The sequence below is a fragment of the Peromyscus leucopus genome, chromosome 10 (genome assembly GCF_004664715.2).
Source record: "Peromyscus leucopus breed LL Stock chromosome 10, UCI_PerLeu_2.1, whole genome shotgun sequence".
In the NCBI taxonomy this organism is placed as follows: Eukaryota; Metazoa; Chordata; class Mammalia; order Rodentia; family Cricetidae; genus Peromyscus; species Peromyscus leucopus.
This window is the reverse complement of record NC_051071.1, coordinates 61,469,486-61,490,125: the sequence shown is the minus strand read 5'-3', so window position 1 is coordinate 61,490,125 and position 20,640 is coordinate 61,469,486. Positions and strand designations below refer to the sequence as shown.

General features: G+C 40.9%; 2 protein-coding genes across 13 annotated transcripts in view; one reads left to right on the top strand and one right to left on the bottom strand.

Annotated features, from left to right (window-relative positions):
* Positions 1-9,446, top strand: part of Lnx1 (ligand of numb-protein X 1) — a 109,919-nt gene extending 100,473 nt beyond the window's left edge. For both annotated transcript variants that reach the window (XM_028858514.2, XM_028858601.2), the window contains 2 exons: positions 7,880-8,038; positions 8,592-9,446. In XM_028858514.2, the coding sequence (XP_028714347.1) occupies positions 7,880-8,038; positions 8,592-8,727 (295 nt within the window). In that variant the 3' untranslated portion in view covers positions 8,728-9,446. The remainder of the gene's footprint in view (positions 1-7,879; positions 8,039-8,591) is intronic.
* The window catches only part of Fip1l1 (factor interacting with PAPOLA and CPSF1), a 65,029-nt gene continuing 51,353 nt past the window's right edge, over positions 6,965-20,640 (bottom strand). For 8 of the 11 annotated variants that reach the window (XM_028858772.2, XM_028858705.2, XM_037209103.1 and 5 more), the window contains 5 exons: positions 20,550-20,604; positions 18,968-19,023; positions 15,072-15,291; positions 10,742-10,879; positions 6,965-10,100 (listed from right to left, as the gene is read on the bottom strand). In XM_028858772.2, coding sequence (XP_028714605.1) covers positions 9,953-10,100; positions 10,742-10,879; positions 15,072-15,291; positions 18,968-19,023; positions 20,550-20,604 — 617 coding nt within the window. In that variant the 3' untranslated portion in view covers positions 6,965-9,952. The remainder of the gene's footprint in view (positions 10,101-10,741; positions 10,880-15,071; positions 15,292-18,967; positions 19,024-20,549; positions 20,605-20,640) is intronic. The other 3 variants (XM_037209104.1, XM_037209106.1, XM_037209105.1) reach the window with 2 other exon arrangements.

Here is a 20,640-nt window from a genome sequence, read left to right as displayed (position 1 = left end):
CAGCATTACTAACGTCTTGAGTATTTTTCCAGGGAAAGACTCTGTCAGAGGCTGATCCTTTCTGCGAAAGGCTGGCAAGCTTGTGCTTGGAGAGCCTTGGCAACCGCTCGATCTGCTGCTGTAGCACAGAGGCAGCCATAGACCATCGCGAATAAAAGCTCATGAGCTTGGCGGTCGCTTGATGCCCCCTGGTCCAGATAGCAATGTACGCCAACACAACAGCGGCCTCTGAGCTCTTGTGTTCCAAAGCTCTTTAAAAATGAAAAAGAAGCACAATAATTGATTTGGGGCATCATGATAGTGCACCATCAATGTCTGCTGCCGGCAGGGACAGGTCAAAACGGCCTATCTGTGAAGCCAGGTGGCAGGTGAAGTCACTGTCACACACTACTGCGTCACTTTTGTTCTTTAGGGATGGCACCTGCCATAGTCAGGGTCAAGCTGTGTGAAGACCACGCTGTCTCGTTCCCTGCCCCCCACACGTGGCCGGCCCTTTCCTTAATGGTCAAGAGGCTGTCCGGCTGCTTCAGCTCCTCGGGGACTCCAGAGGCGTGCTTTTGATATCTGCTCTTTCATGTTTTCTAGACCGAGTCAGCTGTTTCCTTCTTTTCTGGGCTTGTTTTTGTCAGCTCTCCCGGGCACTCCGCAGGGTCCAGTCATATGGCTGTGCCTTTGTGACCACTTTCATTTCCGAGTGGGTTCCTCCCTCCTCTTATCTGCTACCCTTTTCTCAGCGTACCATCTTTGATTTTCTTTTCTCCCTCCTTTCTCCCTCTATCCTTCACTCTTTTTTTATTTGTGGTTTGTTTTGTTTTTGTTTTGAGACAGGGTTTCTCTGTGTAATTTTGGAACCTTTCCTAGAACTCACTCTGTAGCCCAGGCTGGTCTTGAACTCACAGAGATCTGCCTGCCTCTGCCTCCTGGGTGCTGGGATTAAAGGCGTGCGCCACCACGACCACCCGGCTTTCCTTCACTCTTTTTGAAACAATCCAGGCTGGCCCCAAACTTGCAGCAATGCTCCTATCTCTGCCTTTTAAATATTGGAATTACAGGCATGTGTCTCCATACCTCGCATCATCTTTGAAATCTCTGCATTGAGCTCTTGCTGATTATATAGGGCATTGCCGCAAAGGTCTTTTAAATCAGTGATATGATTAATTATCAATTTCATGTTCTATGGAGGCATTTCCTTTGTGTAGCATTTGTCTAGTGAGTGATTTGTTTCCTTATTTCTTTTCTGCCACCTCTCTCCACCTGCTTTCTTGTGTAGCATTATTAACGCTGTTGGTTCACAAATCTTTGAGTGGGGTAATTTTTTCTGAGCAGCTATCTGCTGAAGGCTGATAAGAGAAAGGATCGGTCATATTCTAGGCACTAGATCTGTTTGGTAAAGGGTTTGTGCATTCTCCTAAACCAACTGAGGTCATGACTCTGCATGACAGGCAGAGTATGACACACTGCCATACTCAGGCTCCTCTTTCCCACCTGGCTCTCTGCTTGGGTTCTTACAGTCTGACTTCTCTGTCAAGCTGAACCTAGGGAAACCTGTCTGCCCACTTCCGGTGTGGGTAGAGCAGCCCTTCACTGCGGCTTTGCTGGCTCTTCTCTGCTGTCATGGTCCCTCTGCCAAATTTCCTCTTTGATGCCCTTTGCCCTTTGGCAGCTCTACTTCACACGTGATAGCTCTTAATTTTGCAAGGTCGATTCATTTCCACTTCCAGATTTCCTAGTCCACTTGATAGTGAAATTTAATGCACAAAGGGACCTTGATCCTCACTCTGCCAGATTGAAACTTGATACAGTCTCCAAACCTGACACAACCACAAGAACACTGGCATTTTTCAGGCCTCAGTCCCGTCTTGCTCCTGTCCTAGGCACTGTGGCACTCTCAGGATGAGAGCTCCAGTAGTATGGTTTCAGTTGCGGTGGGGGGTGGGGTGGGGATCTACTCACACCTCTAATCCTGAGTGCTCAGAGCCTCAAGAAACCTAGCTTTTCCCTTACCAACACAACAGCATTGTCTTACATGTCTCTAGCCATTCGAGGTAAGTGATGTCATGATGAGGTAAATGATGTAGAGTAAGAGATTCCAAACCACACCTTGGCAAAATGCATTTTACCTGAATTGTTCAGACTACAAATAAACCTTTAAAATACATGCACAGAAATGTTACAAATACATTTCACCTTTCACTCAACAAAGCTTGAGGAAAAATATCTGTCCCAATATACGGTCTTAGTTACCTAAGGCCCTCCCTCAGTGAGGAAGCATGTGTCAGCAGGCCTAGAGTCATGAAGACCATAGCATTCGATCCTGAGATGCTGTGCAGCACAGAGCGAGAACGTTAAGTGAAGAGGGTAGTCCTAGGATGCCATGCTGGCACTGCCTGTGGGGAACCAGTGGCTGTCAGGTTTGGGCAATGGCAGAGAGTCTGAGTCGGTGATAAAGAAGCAGATAAATGTGTGTTATTAATAGTGCACTTGTTGATAGCACAGCTCCAGACACTCTGCCAGCAATGCTAATTATCAGCTGCCATTCAACAGGAGACTCCGAGAACACCGATGACATTTTACTTTGTTGGCTCTCAGGGCCCACATTCCACATCTGGAAGTCTTTCAAAGCATGCTCTCATCTGGACTAGCGTGAGAGAAATATGCATTAACTCACTTCTCTTCTTGCCTAAGAAATTAACCCTTTGCTTTCCTCTCCTGAGGCCCCTAACATATTTTAATTTAATCAGGATTATTGTCAATATTGAATGGTGAGGAAACAGGCATCAATATTTTTCTTCGAGCTAAAACTTTTTGACGCTTTTGGGCTAGAGAGATGGCTCAGTAGTTGGGAGCAGTGGCTGCTCTTCTGGTAGACCCGGGTTCAATTCCCAGCACCCACAGGGCAGCTCACAACTGTCCCTTGGAAAAAGACTATTGACACATCCATCTCTAGCTCCGCTTTTTGACGCTTTCATCACAAGATAGGTCCACTGTGCTGGTACATCTAAGCCATGCAGTCTAACAGTAGCCAAGAAGCAACTGATGTTTATGAGCCCTGAGCAAGAGCCAGGGTCCCTGCTGAGGTCTTCACACTTCCCTGGAGACTCACAGGCTCTGTGACTCAGTAGAAAACTAAGACTCAGGGCAGTCATGTGACATGCTCAGGCTGCATGGCAGAGCCACAAGCTGAGCCTGCCATTCTCGACTTAGTCTAGGATTTAATCACGATGCATTAGAAAGTTGCGAAGTCTTTGTTTCTACCATAAAGCAAGTTCTAGAGAAGCTCACATAACATTCCTGCACAGGATACTACAGACTGCTCTCACTGTTGCCGCTTAGGTAGCCTACGATTTCTAGTAATTTCCCTTACCACCTTTCCTGTGTGGTTGTAAAGTCCTATTAGTCAAATCAAATGGCCACATCATTTCAGCAGCAGAGTTATTTTTAAGAATGTATAAAACTCTTGCCCCCAAACCTACCTATATTTAATATGTAAAATAATGCATTTTAATGTTTACTATGAGGGTGGACCTTTCAAAAGAAAAAAAATGTCTCGTATTTCTGAAGGTCTGGAACAGCTGTTGAGTAAACCATTTACTAATGAAATAATGAGTCCCTTATGTGCTAGGAAAAGCTTTTTATAGACTTCAGAGCATTTGCTAAGAACCCAATTGGAGCAGATTTTTTTTTTTTAATCCCACTGGATAGGATGAGCTCTCCTTGCCTAGGTGGCTAGGCATCCCCTAAAGAGACACTTTGCTCATGACCTGAAGCAGAGTAGCAGGGAGAGAGCGGTCCACACGGGGGCCCAAATAGAGGTACAAAGCAAGCCTGACCCAGGAGTCAGCCACAGAAAAAAGCGCTACATTATACCCAGAGTTGAAATTAGTGGTAATATTTATAAGTAAGTTAGGGCAAAAAGTTAAAGTATCCGAATAGACAGGGTTAACAAAATTTTAAAAAAGGATAGAAACTGGTTACACGGTCAATTTTCTGTCTATAAGATAAACTTCATCTATTGTTTTCTCAAACTCGGCCATTGTTTTTCTTTTATAGATATATTAATTTTGAGACTTAGTGCTTTGGACTTGTGATTCCAATATAAAAACAATGATGAACACTGTTTTTTTTTTTTTTTTAAAAAAAAGACAGGCAAAATTAAGACCAAAGTATTTAAAATTAGTTAATTCTCTATAAGCAAAATAAAGCAATCCTCCAAAGTATGGTGAATGAATTCATGATCTCTGGGGTTTGACACCATGGGAAAAATCTTACAATCAATCCAGTTTGGTTGATGGACTCAGTTTACACTGTGAGGCTAAGCTTTTGTTTTGGCTTTTTGTTTTTCAAGAGTCAATGCCTTCCTTGTCTTAGTATCCCTCTGACTTAAACCCAGGCAAAGCAGTCTTTCAAATGCTTTGTTGAGTAAACTGGTATAGGAGGAAGATTTAGAGAAAATTTTAAAAACCAGATTTATGTGTATAAGTGTTGTCTTAGAGTTTTCTAGTGCAGTGAAGAGACATCATGACCACAGCAACTCTCATAAAGAAAACATTTAATTGGGATGGCTCAGTTTCAGAAGTTCGCCCCATTATCATCATGATGGGGAGCATGGTGGTGTGCAGGCAGACATGGTGCTGGAGCTGAGAGTGCTACATTTTGCAGCAAGGTGACTGAAAGTCACACGGAGAGAACCTTGAGCAAAAGAAACCTCCAAGCCCACCCGGACAGTGACATGTTTCCTCCAACAGAGCCACACTTCCTAATAGTGCCATTCCCTTTGGAGGCCATTTTATTTCATACTACCACAAGTGTTTGCCTGTCATGTAGATATGTGTACCACATGCATGCTGGTGCCTGGGGTGGTCAGAAGAGGGTTATTTGGATCCCCTGGAACTGGACTTATAGACAGTTGTGAGCCATCATGTGGGTGCTACGAACTGAACTTGGGTCCTCTGGAAGAGCAGCCAGTGCTCTTAACAGCTGAGCCATCTCTCCAGCTCCAAAGCTTTGTGTCTTGAGCAGCTCAGAACTTCTCATACTCAATTTATTGACTGGATCAAATTTGTCTGTGAGCCTAACCATAACCTCACCGGGAAAAATGACCAAAGCCCTTGCCATTCCTTATGCCAAATGTTTCTCAATTACACCTAAATTGAGAGAATGAGCTCAGAGTAGGAAAAAAGCTCACATTTACATCCAGAGGGTAAAGTCACTTAATCTCAAAGGTCACTGATCAAAACCAGCTGCCAGGTTTTCCCAGTGGGGGATGAAGTAATGCAAAGAAAAAAAGTGAGTCATCAGTCCTAACTATCCAGCCTGACTGAGAGGTTAACCTAGTGAGAGGCTGCTGCTGCTGCAACACAGGCAAATACAGCTAAAGGAAAATACAAGGGTAGACCATGGGTGCCTTCAACAGATGCTACAGGAGGACAAGCATTCCCTGTATTCACTGATACTCCCCAATGCCAAGTGCATGATATAGACGCAAACATCCAAAAGCCGATGCCTTCTCCACTATGAAGAGTCTAGGAAAACACACTTATAATTGATATTAGGTTGAAAACTGTAATAATTTTATATAGTTGTATTTATAGATGAGCAAGATAAAATATTTGGACAGTCAAATAAGGCCTACAGAAATACTTACTGAAAAAACAAAATACAACACACAACAATGGTCCAAATAAGAAGCTTGGGTTCCGGAGACTGTGCTATATAGTTATCATGTTTTGTTTTGTTTTTTGTTTTTTGGAGACAGGGTTTCTCTGTGTAGCTTTGCCCCTTTCCTGGAACTCATAGTTATATGTTTTAAAGAGTTACAACTGGAAGATTTGATCACACCCCTGGACAGGAATCACCTAATTACTACTTTTCTACCAAAAAACTGGGCACATACCCACCAACAGTGGTTCTCAACCGATAGGTCTTGACCCCTACAACAAACCTCTGTCTCCAAAAAATTTACATTATGAGTCACAACAGTAGCAAAATTACATTTATGAAGTAGCAACGAAAATGATTTTATGGCTAGGGGTCACCACAACATGAGAAACTGTATTAAAGGGGTCACAGCATTAGGAAGATTGAGAACCACTGCCCACCAAGGTGGGAATGTGTGACGCTTTTCCTAAGTAGTCAAGTAAACTGGAACTTACCAGTATGATATCCAGTGGATGCATGTGCTGACACATTTATACTTTTTGTTATTTCAATGAAGAATGTCATACATGATACCAATGCATACAAAACAAAAATGGGCTTGTTCTATTTCAAATGAAAGCAACACCATGAAAAACATTGTATTAGTTAGGTTCTCTAGAGGAACAGAACTGATATGCATGGGACTTACTGGAATGGCTTATAGGATATGGTTCAGCTAGTCCAACAAAAGTTGTCTACCAATGGAAAGTCCAAGAAGCCAGTAGTAGCTCAGTTCCCGAGGCTGGATGTCTCAGCTGGTCTTCAGTATATTCTACAATCCCAAAGAAGTAGGCTCTAATGCCAGTGAAGGAATGGACTTGCCAATAAGAGCCAAGCAGGTTAGAGAGCAAGCTTCCTTCTTCCATGTCATTTATATAGGCTGCCAGCAGGCATGGCCCAGATTAAAGGTCGATCTTCCCACCTCAAAAGAGCTGGATTAAAAGTGGGTCTTCCCATGCCAGGTAGTGGTGGTGCACACCTTTTTTCTCCCAGCACTCGAAATGCAGAGGCAGGCGCATCTCTGTGAGTTCAAGGCCAGCCTGGTCTACAGAGGGAGTTCTAGGAGAGCCAGGGCAGTTACACAGAGAAACCCTGTCTCAAAAGACAAAGTGGGTCTTCCCACTTCAAATGATTTAAGAAAAAAATCCCTCACAGGTATACCCAGCCACTTAAGTTTATTCCAGATGTAGTCAAGTTGCAACCAAGAATAGCCATCACAGTTAAATGAGAAAAGCCAACAACCAGTACAATGACCAAACTTCAATGCTTACCATTTCACAAGATCATTTTTATTGATTATCAAAAAGCAATTGATTCTTTTAAGGTACAGTCTATAAACAAAACATCTTCATTTCTACCAACATAAAAATGCTATCTTCTGGTCAAAGCAGTTCCTAGACCACAGACACACATAGGCTAGACAAGGCTCCTAGAGCAAACTCCAGCTCCTGACACACCTCTCTTGTAACAGCAGTCTGCACTTAGCTCTGTCACGACTACCCTAGTTGAGGATTCTACTGATTCTTAGGCCAGCTGTGGTCTTCCCTTCTCCAGCTCCTTTTGTACTTTGGGCTTCAGTTTCTGCCATGTTGATTCACTCCTACAACTGTTCTACTCTTGACCCAATTTCCATTCATCTATGTCTATAGTCTTCTTTATGTGAGTATAAACCAGTGTCTTCCAAGGGTCAATACAAAGTCTAAACTTGATGAAGTTCATTAGCTTAAGTTAAAATGATTTTCATCGTGATTATTTCATTGTGAATCACTAATTCAAAGAAAGCTTGCCTTCTTGAAGAATCATGTAAACCCACAAGTATATAAAAATTATATTCCCTCAGTATGCTCCACTTCAGCTTATCATTAGAAGTATTGAGGCATATCGTCTTTTTGGCTCATAGTAAGCCCATGCATTATGGTGTCCTTAGCAAAAACACAGCCATCTTTCTCAGCAGATTCACAAACTGAACCCAATAATGCAGTCCTTTGGTTGAAAGGGTGTTCAGCTATGGAAGAGAGATCAAATACAAAAGCCGGCCGGCTGAGAGCATGAAAAGTTACTGTCATTTCTGAGGGAGCATATGCAGTTACTAGTTTTTTTAAAATATCCAAAAACATGAATGAGAGATGAAGTCACAATTAGTGGACCCAACTGTACATACACTAATTACATTCTATTTCAGGTACTTATCTAACAGTAAAGACGTGACACTCCGAAGGAACACAGCAGGAAGTCTGGGCTTCTGCATTGTAGGAGGTTATGAAGAATACAATGGGAACAAACCTTTTTTTATCAAGTCCATTGTTGAAGGAACACCAGCATACAACGATGGAAGAATTAGGTAATAATTAGTTAGCAAAAATAATATTCAAGTATTTTGTTTTCTATATGTGACAACTTGGCCCCACTTGAAAGAAAGCGTATTCTTCACTATACTTACTACAGTATGTACTATATATTCTTAAAGAGTGAGAAATTAAAACATGAGTGTACTAGTCAGGTTTAAGAAATTCAAAATTACACTGGGCAGTGGTGGAGCACACCTTTAATCCCAGCACTTGGGAAGCAGAGGCAGGCAGATTTCTGTGAGTTCAAGGCTAGCCTGGTCTACAAAGTGAGTTCCAAGTCAGCCAGGGCTATTACACAGAGAAACCCTGTCTCAAAAAAAAATTCAAAATAAAAAATTACAACTGGCCTTGGTCCCATATTGCAATTTCCTATACTACTATATCTTCTAATGTAAGCTGTATGGAGCTTGGAGAATTTGAGTGAAGAGGGGAAAAATCTACTTAGAATTAAAATGGACAAATATGGCAAACAGTAGGACCACCCAAGTCCACCAAGAGTAACTTCAATCATAAAGTGATTCTGATCACAATCCTGTTTTTTTTTAGATGTGGTGACATTCTTCTCGCTGTCAATGGCAGGAGTACGTCTGGCATGATACACGCTTGCTTGGCAAGGATGCTCAAGGAACTGAAAGGGAGAATTACTCTCACTATTGCTTCCTGGCCTGGGACTTTTTTATAAAATCAATGATGGAACTTCAAAAGCAGAAAAAAGATCAGATAGGCTAGGTAAAACTGTATTTATCTTGTCAATTTTTATATTTAAAGAATATATTGTAAAAAATGCCAGGAAAAGTATGATATTGTGAAAAGAAGCTACACCTCAGAGAATGTTTTCAAAAATAAAAACTGGTAAGTTTTTATTTAGTGTGGAGGATTTCTCATCACTCCAAAACCTTTCCGTTTATATTTTTCTATTCAATAAAAAGCCCATAAAAAAAATCTAAAATGGTTTGTATGACACAATTCAAATCAAGTAAAAATATGGTGTACGTGGAGTTCAAGAAAGAGTACAATACGGGCATTGAAATTTAAAATGAGAAATAAATCTTTTCTAAATGACAGCTGTCTTCTTCCCTGTGGCTCTAAGTCATTCTTGCACACACCAAGTTCCTAGCACCACCACTACTCTGTACTCCCTCCTGGCCTTAGTCCAGATTCTAAGCTTGGATTTTGGGTTTTACTACAGAATGACTGACTGAACACTACTGCCATTGAGTTTCCTTCCATCTGTAATATGGTAATGATATAAAAAACACCTCACATTCTACTTCACCAATGAGTTTTGGAAAACATGTTAACAGCAGCCAAACCACCTTGACCCCGGCTCAAACAGGTGGCCATGGAGGGGTCCAGCGCCATGCCAGTCACAACTGTGTCTACAGGTGTGCCTGCTGCAAAGTACACAAGTTACATCATGGACCACCCAAAGGCCTCTACCATCTACGCACTGAGATGTGAAACTGGCCCACTCAGTTACCTTGGACCCACTTTAGAACACTGAAAACCCGCTCTCCCTAACTCGCAGTAGTAAGACAAGAGCGCGTCACTTCACGGGGGTCTGTGCAGCACTCTGTGACAGCACCTGACTGACTAGGAAGCTAGCCAAGGTGAGTCCTGACCTTCGTCATCCTGTGTACACAGCCAACCTTAGCTCTACATCCCCTGCTGACTCACTCACATTACTTCCTTGGATATAAGGTCATTTCTGTCTTTTATTCTTTAAATATTACAAGACAAAGATTTTTAACTTAACACAAAAAAAATGCACATTTTTATTTTGGAAAAGAAGTTAACGTTTCATTCTAACAGAACAAGATTAAAGGTATATTTCTTAAACATTATCCAGAAAAATAAGGAGATTTACAGCATCTATTTCTGGGACTGACATAGAGAAAAGGGGGCGTCTACTCGGCAGGGGCAGCTTCGGCGCTCTCCTGTTCGGGGACGGGCTCGCTGCCAGCCTCTTTCCCTTCTTTGCTTCTTTTAGACTTTTTGTGCTTGTGTCTCCTGTGACTGTCCCCTTCTTCACTTTCATGACGACGTCTACTGTTACTGCAGGAAAAGGGATCGTGTTTAACAATGCTTAAGTAACAAATTGTGACAAAATCAATCTGGTCTAAATAAGCCTGGATTTAGGTTGAACCCATTCATTTTCTGATAACCATATTTTGGAGGGTCATTTTGCATGAGATTTTACACAGATTATATTGTGGGGTTATCTTCACCCATACCACCCCAGACTACTAGAAAGTCTCTAAGTCTAAGGCACTGAAGCATGATGACATGGAGCAGGAAATACTATTTTATAGCATTAAAGTTGATTCTAATTTTTTTTTTATTTTAGAACTGCAAGCTTCCAATTTTTTCTTTTAACCAAACAGCACTTTAATATAAAGATTTGCTCATATGACCCAATTCCCCTCTATCAAAGAGATAATATAAAACAAAGGAAAAACCACCCAGATATCTTATTTTAATTTTGTCTTGGAGATAATAAAGAAAAGCAACCTTGTTAGCTTTAAAAATTGTTGACACCCATAAGGAAGGAACTAGACAGACTGTTGTTGTCTTTCTGTTAGGAGCAGTCTTGTCTATCGGCTGGGTACTGTATCTTCGCTTCTAAAGGACCGACTGTGTCGTGCGCACCCGCACCCTCCCACCCCCAACTAAGGGGTCACTAGTAGAGAGCAGACCTGCGAGAGGACTTGTGTCTGGTCTCCTCTTTCTCTCTGTGACGTCGCTCTCTGTGTCGTTCTTCTTTCTCCCGACTAGCTCTGTGGCGCTCATAGCCTCTCTCTGCATACTCCCGGTATCTGTAGCGCTCCTCATCACTGCAGCGGAAGTGGAAACACCAATAGCAGGACTGTTAACTTAGCTGACTGTGAAAGGAAGAGCTTCTGTAGTCTAACAGGCCTGCGTGTTAGCGTCTTATGTTGGAAAACAAATATTCCCTAGACTGAGTCACAAACCAGGAGCACATCTAACTTAAAAAACAGACCACTAGAAAAATGGCCTTCTGTTCAATTGCTCTGTGCTATCAGGCCTTCTGTTCAATTGCTCTGTGCTATCAGGCCTTCTGTTCAATTGCTCTGTGCTATCAGTTTTTATGACAGGTTTCATATTAGAATATCACATTTTATTTCTGGGGAAAATATGAGACCTACAGCTAATATAAAATTTAATCAGCAGGCTTATTTCTTTTTGCTCTTATTTAATAATTAAATGTATTTATATATCTCATATCTACAAAAACCTCTGATTTGCAAAGCACTGGTCATGTGGTAAAATTTCTAAGAACGAAGCATGGCTCACAATGGCTTCCACATAGAAGGCAGACAGATACAATTTTTTAAGTGTTTGATTTTTACCAGCAGAAATAGTGCAACTTTCACCATGTGCAGAAGAATACACATGAAGAAAAAAGACATCAATGCCTGCATTCCCACACAGAACACACAAACTGAACATCCCAGCTACTTCATCCACATCGCTCTCTGTCCTCCTCCCCTAACTGTGTGTTGAAGACAACACATGGCTAAAAACTTCAAATGCATAAATACAAGTTAAAACTCTCTTTTCTGATTTTGGCTTCTGAATTACAGAGACTCACAAAACAGAATTGACTGCCAGAGTTAAGAGGCGTTTTCTGACTTTTTCTTCTTTTATATCTCTTAACTGACATTCTTCTCTCCATTTTACTAATCCTTTGAAGTCTTTCACTCTTCTTTTCTTCTCACTATGAATTCCCTCTTTTTGCCTACCCTTCCTGAATGCTGGAATTACACACCTGCACTACCATGCCTGGCCTTTTCATCTTTGTTTTTCACATGGGAGTTAAGATTTTTTAAAACCTAGTATCAGAAAATTCTGTCATTTAGAATAAACAAACATCTTCTAAAATATTGCTAAAGCGCTTTAGTTTTTAAAAGTATGTTCAATACAAGTAATTAGCAACTTGTATGTAACAACATCTTGTTCAAGAATCTGGGTGGGAATAATAGAATCAGGGGAAAGCATAAGCTGTATAAAAGAACCAACCAGCCTGTGGCTACCCAGCGAGAGAAGTGGTTCAATAATGCTATTTAATGCCAGAATACCCTGCTGCCCAAATCAAGACCTAGGATATAGTAAGACTGTAAAACATTTTATAAAAACATGTTTTAATGTACACATATGCACGTGTACATGTATGGGTACACCCATGTTTTCCCCAAGAAGCACATATTGGTAGGCAGTGTACCATGATAGGCAGTGCTGAGCGGCAGCGTATCCATGAATGCCCAGTACACTCTGCCTTGGCCACTTTTAATGCTAGAACTTCACTCCTTGAAATTTCAGTTTTCTCATTTATAATTTATATATTTCTCATTGTCCATTTATGACAATCTTTTTCAAGGTTTCTGTAACACTGACAATTATATTTATCAAGCTCTTAGTGTGAAAGTAGGCAATCAATAAATGGAATTTGGGGGCCTGACAGGATGGCCCAGTGGGTAAAGGCACTTGCTGCCAAGCCTAACAACCTAAAGTTTGATCCCCAGGTTCTATATTGTAGAATGATTGAAATGATTCCCCCAAGTTGTCCTTTGACCTCTAAAGAGGGATTATGGGACAAGCACATGCATGTGCACACACAGCATAATACATAAATGGAACTCTTCAATGAATTTAGTACGTATCAGAAGCAGACCCTTTCCTACAAAGGTTAGTGGGCCTCTAACAATCTCTCTCCAAGGCAAAGAAAAGTAGCACAGTGACAAATGAACACTGCAGTCAATTCTATCAACAAATGAGGTTTCTCTAACGACTCCGACCAGGCTACATAAGAGTAAGGCAGGCACTTATTTCACACTTGTATCATGTGTGGCCGGCCCCTTTCCCCCTTTGTCCTAAATCAAAGTCTTGCTAGCTTTGAGGCCTTCGGATTCTGTCGGCAGACATATGATGGGGGCCCATGAAGAAGAGACCACTAGCGAGCTTCCCTGCATGAACACAGCAACCCCCTCAACCCCTTTCTGCTAGGTGCCGCAGTGCTAAGGTTCTCCAGGCCTGAACTCATCAGAGCACATGTCAGACATCTGCAGCACCCAAGCCGCCTTTCTGGCCCACAATTAAACTGCCTTAAAAACAGATGTTAAAACTGGTCTCTCATTTTCAAAACAATGACCCTGTAATTTGTAATGCAACACGTACTCTATACATTTTGCTTCAGAACATGTTTGTCAGTCTTTAGAAGCAAAGAGCTTTTACTTCCCATGTATATTCCCCAGTGCAGGTTTTTCCTAGGACAATCCGGAACACAGAGTTCCTCGACTGTTTGTTTTTCTGGCCTTAAGCTTTACTCATATTTAAGTAGAACTAGAACTCAGCAACCTGAAAATGAAAACATGGTTTTTAACCAATGGTGTCCAGTTTAACAACTCAGTAGCCCCTGAGCATGTGTGTGTGATGCAAGAATCGTCTTCCTACACATTTCTGCACTAAGCTCCTTCACTATGGCGTGCATATTTTACAGATGTGCTACCTCAAAGGTACCATTTCAACTACAGCAGAAGCCAGCCAGCTTCCTGAAAACTACTGCCCTTGAACTTGAGCAGAATCATGGACTAGTGTGTGTTCCACTCACATATACATGCCTTGCCACTGTTCACCTAGTTCATCAATAAATTGTGTTAAATGCGTACTATGTGTAAGTCACAAGTAAACTGAGTGGAAGAAAAGGTATTTTAATTAGCTTTTCCTGTTCTTTGTCATACACTCTTACACTAAGAAAACCAGTCCTAGTCAGCTTAACAGCACTATTAAATTTAATCTGTAAAGACAATGTATGAATATTTATATATCTTCAGGATACAGCACTGTTTTTGGCTTAGAACAGGGCTCAAAATGTGAACCACATGAATCAAAATGAATTTTTAAGTCAATTTCACTGAAAGGAAAAAGGAGAAAGGGAACAGAGTTTTAAAAAAACAAATTTTAAGAGAGTAGAAAATTTTATATGACACCACAGCCCCATCTCCAGCAGTTAACAGGGCTCTACTGGTACCATAATCTTTGACTTACGCTGACTTATCATATTCTCAGCTTACAGGAACATTTAGACTGCAGAGTAATCTCTAAACTTGAGTCTATCATTATAAACATTATCACTCTGAAAACCTGGGTTTGGTCATCATTCTATTAACAGTGTAGACTAAAGTAAATGAAATATAACTTTTAATCACACTACCTGTTTTCATAGGTAGATAGTTAAATGTTAGTATTAAACTGCACAGACAGCTTGTTATGTATATTTCTGGATAAAATAAAGCAGTTTGCCAATTCAGAGTGTAAACATCTGCCTGATTCAGATAGTCATTTACTGTCAGTAAAGTGAGGTCAGCTGTGGTTCTAAGGCAGGTATACAAGTAAATCTTTAATACACATACATATCTTCAGAATACACACAAAAGTACACAGTATTCTGGCTTTCACAACCTTTGACATCTGGACTGTGCATATGAGTTAGGACCTATTTAAGCTGACTTGCATGCGCTGCAGAAACACTTGAGAATTCCTTTAGAAATGTAATACACAAATGGAAATTCAGGTGCACACAAAGAAATTCAACTGCTAAAGCTAGCTTATTTATGCTTTTTAAAAAATGGATATGATACTCAGCAAATCATAGTATTTTTAAAATCACAGTACATATTTAAAGTAGTAATTTTATTTTAAAATATATATTAGAAATATATATGAATTATGAACTAATTAAGCTTAAAGAGAAACGAATTTTAGGTGATGAGACAGAAATCTGTGAGGGGATACAAAGTTCCTCTAAGGGCCAAGTGAACAATGTGATTTGAAAATTGCTGCTTATTGTAATGGGAATCCTTAAGAATGAACTGAGTATGATTTCAAATGGCTTTTCTAGCCACACCTTGAGCATTCTTTTCCCAGTGAACTGGAATTCACTTCCTCACACCAAATAAAAAGCCAAGTAGAAATGAAGTGTGCCCAACACCCTCCCACCTAACAAACCTGTTGAAAACGCTGGGGGTGGGGCTGTGATCCCGCTCCCTCTCCCTCTCTCGCGTGCGCTCTCTTTCTCTGTCCCGGTCTCTGTCTCTCTCTCGGTCTCTGTCTCTCTCTCGGTCTCGGTCTCGGTCTTTCTCTCTCCGTGCATAATAGTCCCACTGCTTGGTGGTGTCCACGAGGCTAGGCCACGAGGGAGCGGAGCTGGTGAGATGGGGGAAGGCCACTAAGGGAAAAGCACATGAAAATCAAAGGCTGTGGAGCTCAGTCTGACAGTCTTTACTCAGCACAAAACTTGCCAATATCAAAAGCAGAAACCAAGACACAACTATTAAGAGAAAATGAAATACGAAAATCATATTTTAAAGACTTAGGTGTAGCTCTCTTAGCATGCACAAAATAATAGGTTCAATACCCACATCTACAAAAAAAGTAAATCCATTTTAACAATAAAACAAAGTCATTTGTAAACAAACAACAAAAATAAAGCAAAACTGTGGTGGTAATCTAATTATACTGAAATGTGATTTTGATTGTATGTTAATAAATAAAGTTTCCCGGGGGTCAGAGCTATTAGAGCCATAGCAAGAGTGTGGCGGTGGTGGCACACGCCTTTAATCCTAGCATTCCAGAGATAGAAATCCCTCTGGATCTCTGTGAGTTCAAGGCCACATTGGAAATAGCCAAGCATGGTGGTGACTCACTCCTTTAATCCCAGAAAACCAGCCTTTAATCCCAGGGAGTGGTGATAGAAAGCAAAAAGATATATAAGGCGTGAGGACCAGAAACTAGAAGCATTTGGCTGGTTAAGCTTTCAGGCTTTGGAGCAACACAGTTCAGCTGAGAGCTATTGGGATGAGGACACAGAAGCTTCCAGTCTGAGGAAACAGGACCAGCTGAGGAACTGGTGAGGTGAGATAGCTGTGGCTTGTTCTGTCTCTTTAAATAGACGAACAGACAGGAAATAGGGCTCTCATTCGGGAGGCTGGGACACCGCAGGCGGAAGGGTGAGATTTTGGCTTTGAGCTCTGACCTCTCGGTTTTTCTCTTTTGCATTGTTTCTGTGTTTCTTATTTAATAAGACGGTTGGTTACATCAATATTATTATCCAAGACAATGAAGGAAAATATTTTAGAAAGGAGACCTAAAATGAAAATAGTTGAGCAAATAAACAAACTATATGTCCCTTTTAAGAATAAAACAAGGAACCTCAATAAGTTACAAGAGAAAAACTAATAGATACTATCATCTCTGTACTGATTAAGAAGAGAGTTCATGTATTATTTACGTATTAATAAATACACAGAGGAAATTTCGAGAAACCACTCAAACTGGGAGCTGTATTCATAAAGAACAAACAATAACAATAAAGCACCACAGTCGATCCGGGAAGTCACAGAAGGGATGGAAATGGCAAGATCTCAAACAGCTCAATAGACATATTAAAAACAACACTGATTTCACCAGTTACAAGACAGAGTGTGTGGATTTTACTTTTAAAAGTCTACATTCTAAGGGCTGGAGAGATGGCTTAGTGGTTAAGAGCACTGGCTGTTCTTCCAGAGGACATGGGTTCTCTTCCCAGCACCCATATGGCAGCTCACAACTCTAACTCTAGTTACAAAATGCCCCCTTCTGGTATCCATGGGTACTGTATGCACATGGTACATAGACATACATGTAAGCAAAGCATTCATATACATAAAAATCTTTTGTGAAAGTCTATATTCTAAAAGCATACGGGAAAAGGATGGGGGAGGAGCGTGTCATGAAGATGAAGGGATAGGAGCACTAGCTACTATTCCAGAGGACCCAAGTCTGATTCCCAGCAACTGCATGGCTTTTTTTTTTTTTTTAAATAAATTGAATGGAGCAACCCAGGTAACAACAAACAGCAAAGTCCTAACTTTCTTCAATTCTATGAAAGCTGGGCAAAGTAAGAAAGTTACAAAAATAAATTCCAAGACAACAGAAGCTGGATTGTAATGCTAAAGAATTGGTCTCAACCAAGTTCAGTGCAAGGTACAGATAGAGAAACTGCAGCAAGCTATTTAGAGGCTGAGAGAGTCAAAGGAGGCTGGCTGCACTAAACAAAAGATCTTCAGTAAAGAGCAGAATTCTCTTAGAAGAGCATGCCATTTAGAGCTTTTACAGCTAAAGACAAATCAAAGTCTGGCTGCCAAGTTACAGTAGCCAGTGACTCTAAGTTGAAGTTAATGCCCATTTACCATTCATGAAGTTCTAGTGCTCTTCCAGTGCTTTGTAAATGCAATAAGACCTGGGTCAAGGTACACTGTTCACAACTTGGCTCACCACCGAAACCTACTACTTAGAAAAAAGGTTCTTTTCAAAACACTTCTGCTCACTGATGATGCACCCAGTCACTCAAGAGCACTGATGGCAATGTGGGGTGGAATTCATGTTGTTTTCATGTCTGCACATTAAATTCATTCTGCAATCTGTGCTCAAGAGTATCTCTGTATTAATTTCCTAAGGCTATTGCTGGCATACTGGTTCCTCTGATATAACCAGAAAAAGTAAATCAAAATCTCTGGTTCTGGATGCCATTAATATTCAGGATTTAGAAGAGAAGTAAAAATACTGACATCAACATGACCCAGCAAGAAAGAGGAGGGATTCAGGACTTCTGTGGGGCAAGTACCTGCAGAGGAACATGGAAAGAGAACCGAGGAGGAACTTGAAATGGTCTCTGCTGAGGAGCAGAGAGTAGCTGACTGAGACAGAATGTATTCTAGTGAACACTACACACTACAGAAGTGTCAACAGAGTGAACAGCACATAACCTTGGTTCCTGAAGTAGTGGCACTCTATGAGAGGACCGATTCCATCAGCCCTCCTCCTCTGGGGAAAGTACCATCAAACAGCCTCACACTGCTCAGGGAAATCCTCCATAGAAGATGCAATATACAGTAACCTTCACTGCAGTGTTAAGACATTGCCACAGTGACTCTAGGTGTCAGCAGCCATCACCCTGACTGGGGCAAACTCTCCACAAGCAAAAAGATTGTAACTCACGAAGGGCTCAAGTGATCACTAGCATTTTTTAGCAACTTTTTTTTTTAAATTAAGGGTATATGCTTCTTGAAGCATGATAGTGCACATTTATAGAGCTTAATACAAAACGCTTTACACAATGCATTTTACTATATTTGCTCTATTGTGCTGGTCTGGAAACCAAACTTTCTCTATCTCCGAAGTAAGTCTATACTGTTGAGTGTGAGCACAAGTTCTCTGGGGTCCAGCCTTACCACACTTTCAGTTCATAAGCCTACCGTTTCTTTCCTCTTCCCCCATGCCTCTGTACAGCATGCAAGTTGTTACCAACCTTTCACTCAGTTCTCTCAGGACAAGTCCTTTGCTGTCTGGTCACCTGTCTATCTCCTTACTGACCAAGGAATACGATAAGGATAGCCATTATAACTCACCACATCCTTAAGCTAGTACGATGTATAGCTCTTAAAAAATAAATAAATGAAGGAAGGTATGCCCTTGGTGTGGATAATGTTGCTACAAATAAAGGGGGGGGGGGGCTGAGATACACATGACTTCCAAAAAACTAAGTCAGTGAAAGGAAAAAATAAGGTTGGTTGGATACCGTGACTCATAACCAATGAGGCTGAGACATGACTTCACTTCAATCATTTCATGAAACATTTCAGTAAAAGCTGACCTACCTATACCTGTTGTGCCACTATTTTTAAGCATCAATTGATAGAGTATATCTCTTAAGTAATCTGGCATATATACTGACTTAGCTCTTTCAATTGTTATTTCTTACTACTCTGTAAAGATGTCATTTTAACCCATGAAAACATGTTTCTATTTCTTTACCACTACATACTTTATCGATTCACAGTGGGTCTGGGTGGCGAATAACTTACCATTGCCATATGGAAAAGCTCGTGCAGAACGGCTGTCGTAACCAGAGGAATGGCCACTGTGGAGGAAAGAAGTATCTTTATGTCTGATGCAAATAAGTACTAAATCTTAATAGTTCAGTACAAATGAAAAGACAGCAATGCAACAAAATTTAACTTTTAAACAATCTGTTACAGGGTCTTGCTATTTTTTAATATAACAACATAGACTTTTTTGCCTCAAAAACATTAAGACCTAGTATAAGTTACTTGCTGGTACTACTTAGTATGACTCATACAATCAATTTTTGCTTTCTCAGTAAGATACAGGGAAATTTTGACGTTAACAGAACGAGGTGTGAAACTTAATAAATTGGTTTTAATGCCTAGGAGTTGGTTTGTAGTAGAGTATTATTTTAGGGTGTGTTACTTTTGTTTATGTTGCATTTGTTTAACTCTGTGAAGCTGTGTTACTGTGCCTGTCTAAAACACCTGATGGTCTAATGAAGAACTGAATGGCCGATAGCAAGGCAGGAGAAAGGATAGGTGGGTCTGGTAGGCAGAGAGAATATATAGAAGGAGAAATCTGGGAGGAGAGATCAAGGAAACAGAGAGAAAGAGGACACCAGGGGCCAGCCACTCAGCTACACAGCCAGTCATGGAGTAAGAGTAAGATACACAATAAGAGAACAGGAAAAGCCCAGAGGCAAAAGATAGATGGCATAATTTAAGTTAAAAGCTGGCTAGAAACTAAGCCAAGCTAAGGCCAGGCATTCATAATTAAAAACAAGTCTCTGTGTGTGATTTACTTGGGAGCTGGGTGGCAGGCCCCCCAAAAAGAGACAAAAACAAACAACAGCACTGGTTATAAATCAATTGATAGTACTTTAAACAGACATTCTGATTAAGAAACAAGTTTGTGTTCAAGGAGAACTTGAGAAAACCAAATCCTTAGTTCCCACAATTCTCTTTCTGGAGCAGCACTTTGACACTACAGGGATGAGTTGATGCCACCCTGTAAAAGGAGCCCAATGGTCCTCTGCTTTATATAATCTGACTCTTGGTTTTTAGAGCATCTCCACTCAAGAATGAAGTAATGGAAAGCTCCTGTTTACTAGTGAGTTCCGCCTTCCGGGAACTGTAAGCTAGCAACACAGATTTGAAATCCTAAGGTTGTTTAAACACATACTACTACCATCGGGGAATAGTCTTCAATAGAGAAGACTAAGAAAATTAAATACAAGCCATGAGAAAATAAGGCCACTGCCATGGAGGACAGATCTGGTCTTCCGTGTGGAAGTGGAGATGCATCGGGGTAGCAGGAAGAAAACAGCATTTCTTTTTTATTACAGTACAGGAACAGTAGTTCATTTCCCTTTCCAATAGATACAAACTCACTATCAATGATTGCTAACACAATAGTTTTATTTCTTGAAGATTTTCTTTGCCCGGTTTTGATATTAGGCTACAGTTCCATAAAGTACTTAATAGAGATTAAACTTATGAATTAACAGGCAGGTGCTACGTCTTTAGCAAAGACACACGTGTAAGGTTCTGTTGCGAGGCTGTCAATGATCAGAACTCCAGAGCATCCGCACTGCTTTACCTTTCGATTGTTGGTATGAGAGATGGAGGTGGAGCGCCTGGGGGAGGGGGGAAACCTGAAACAGCCAACACAAGATAAGTTAATGAACAGG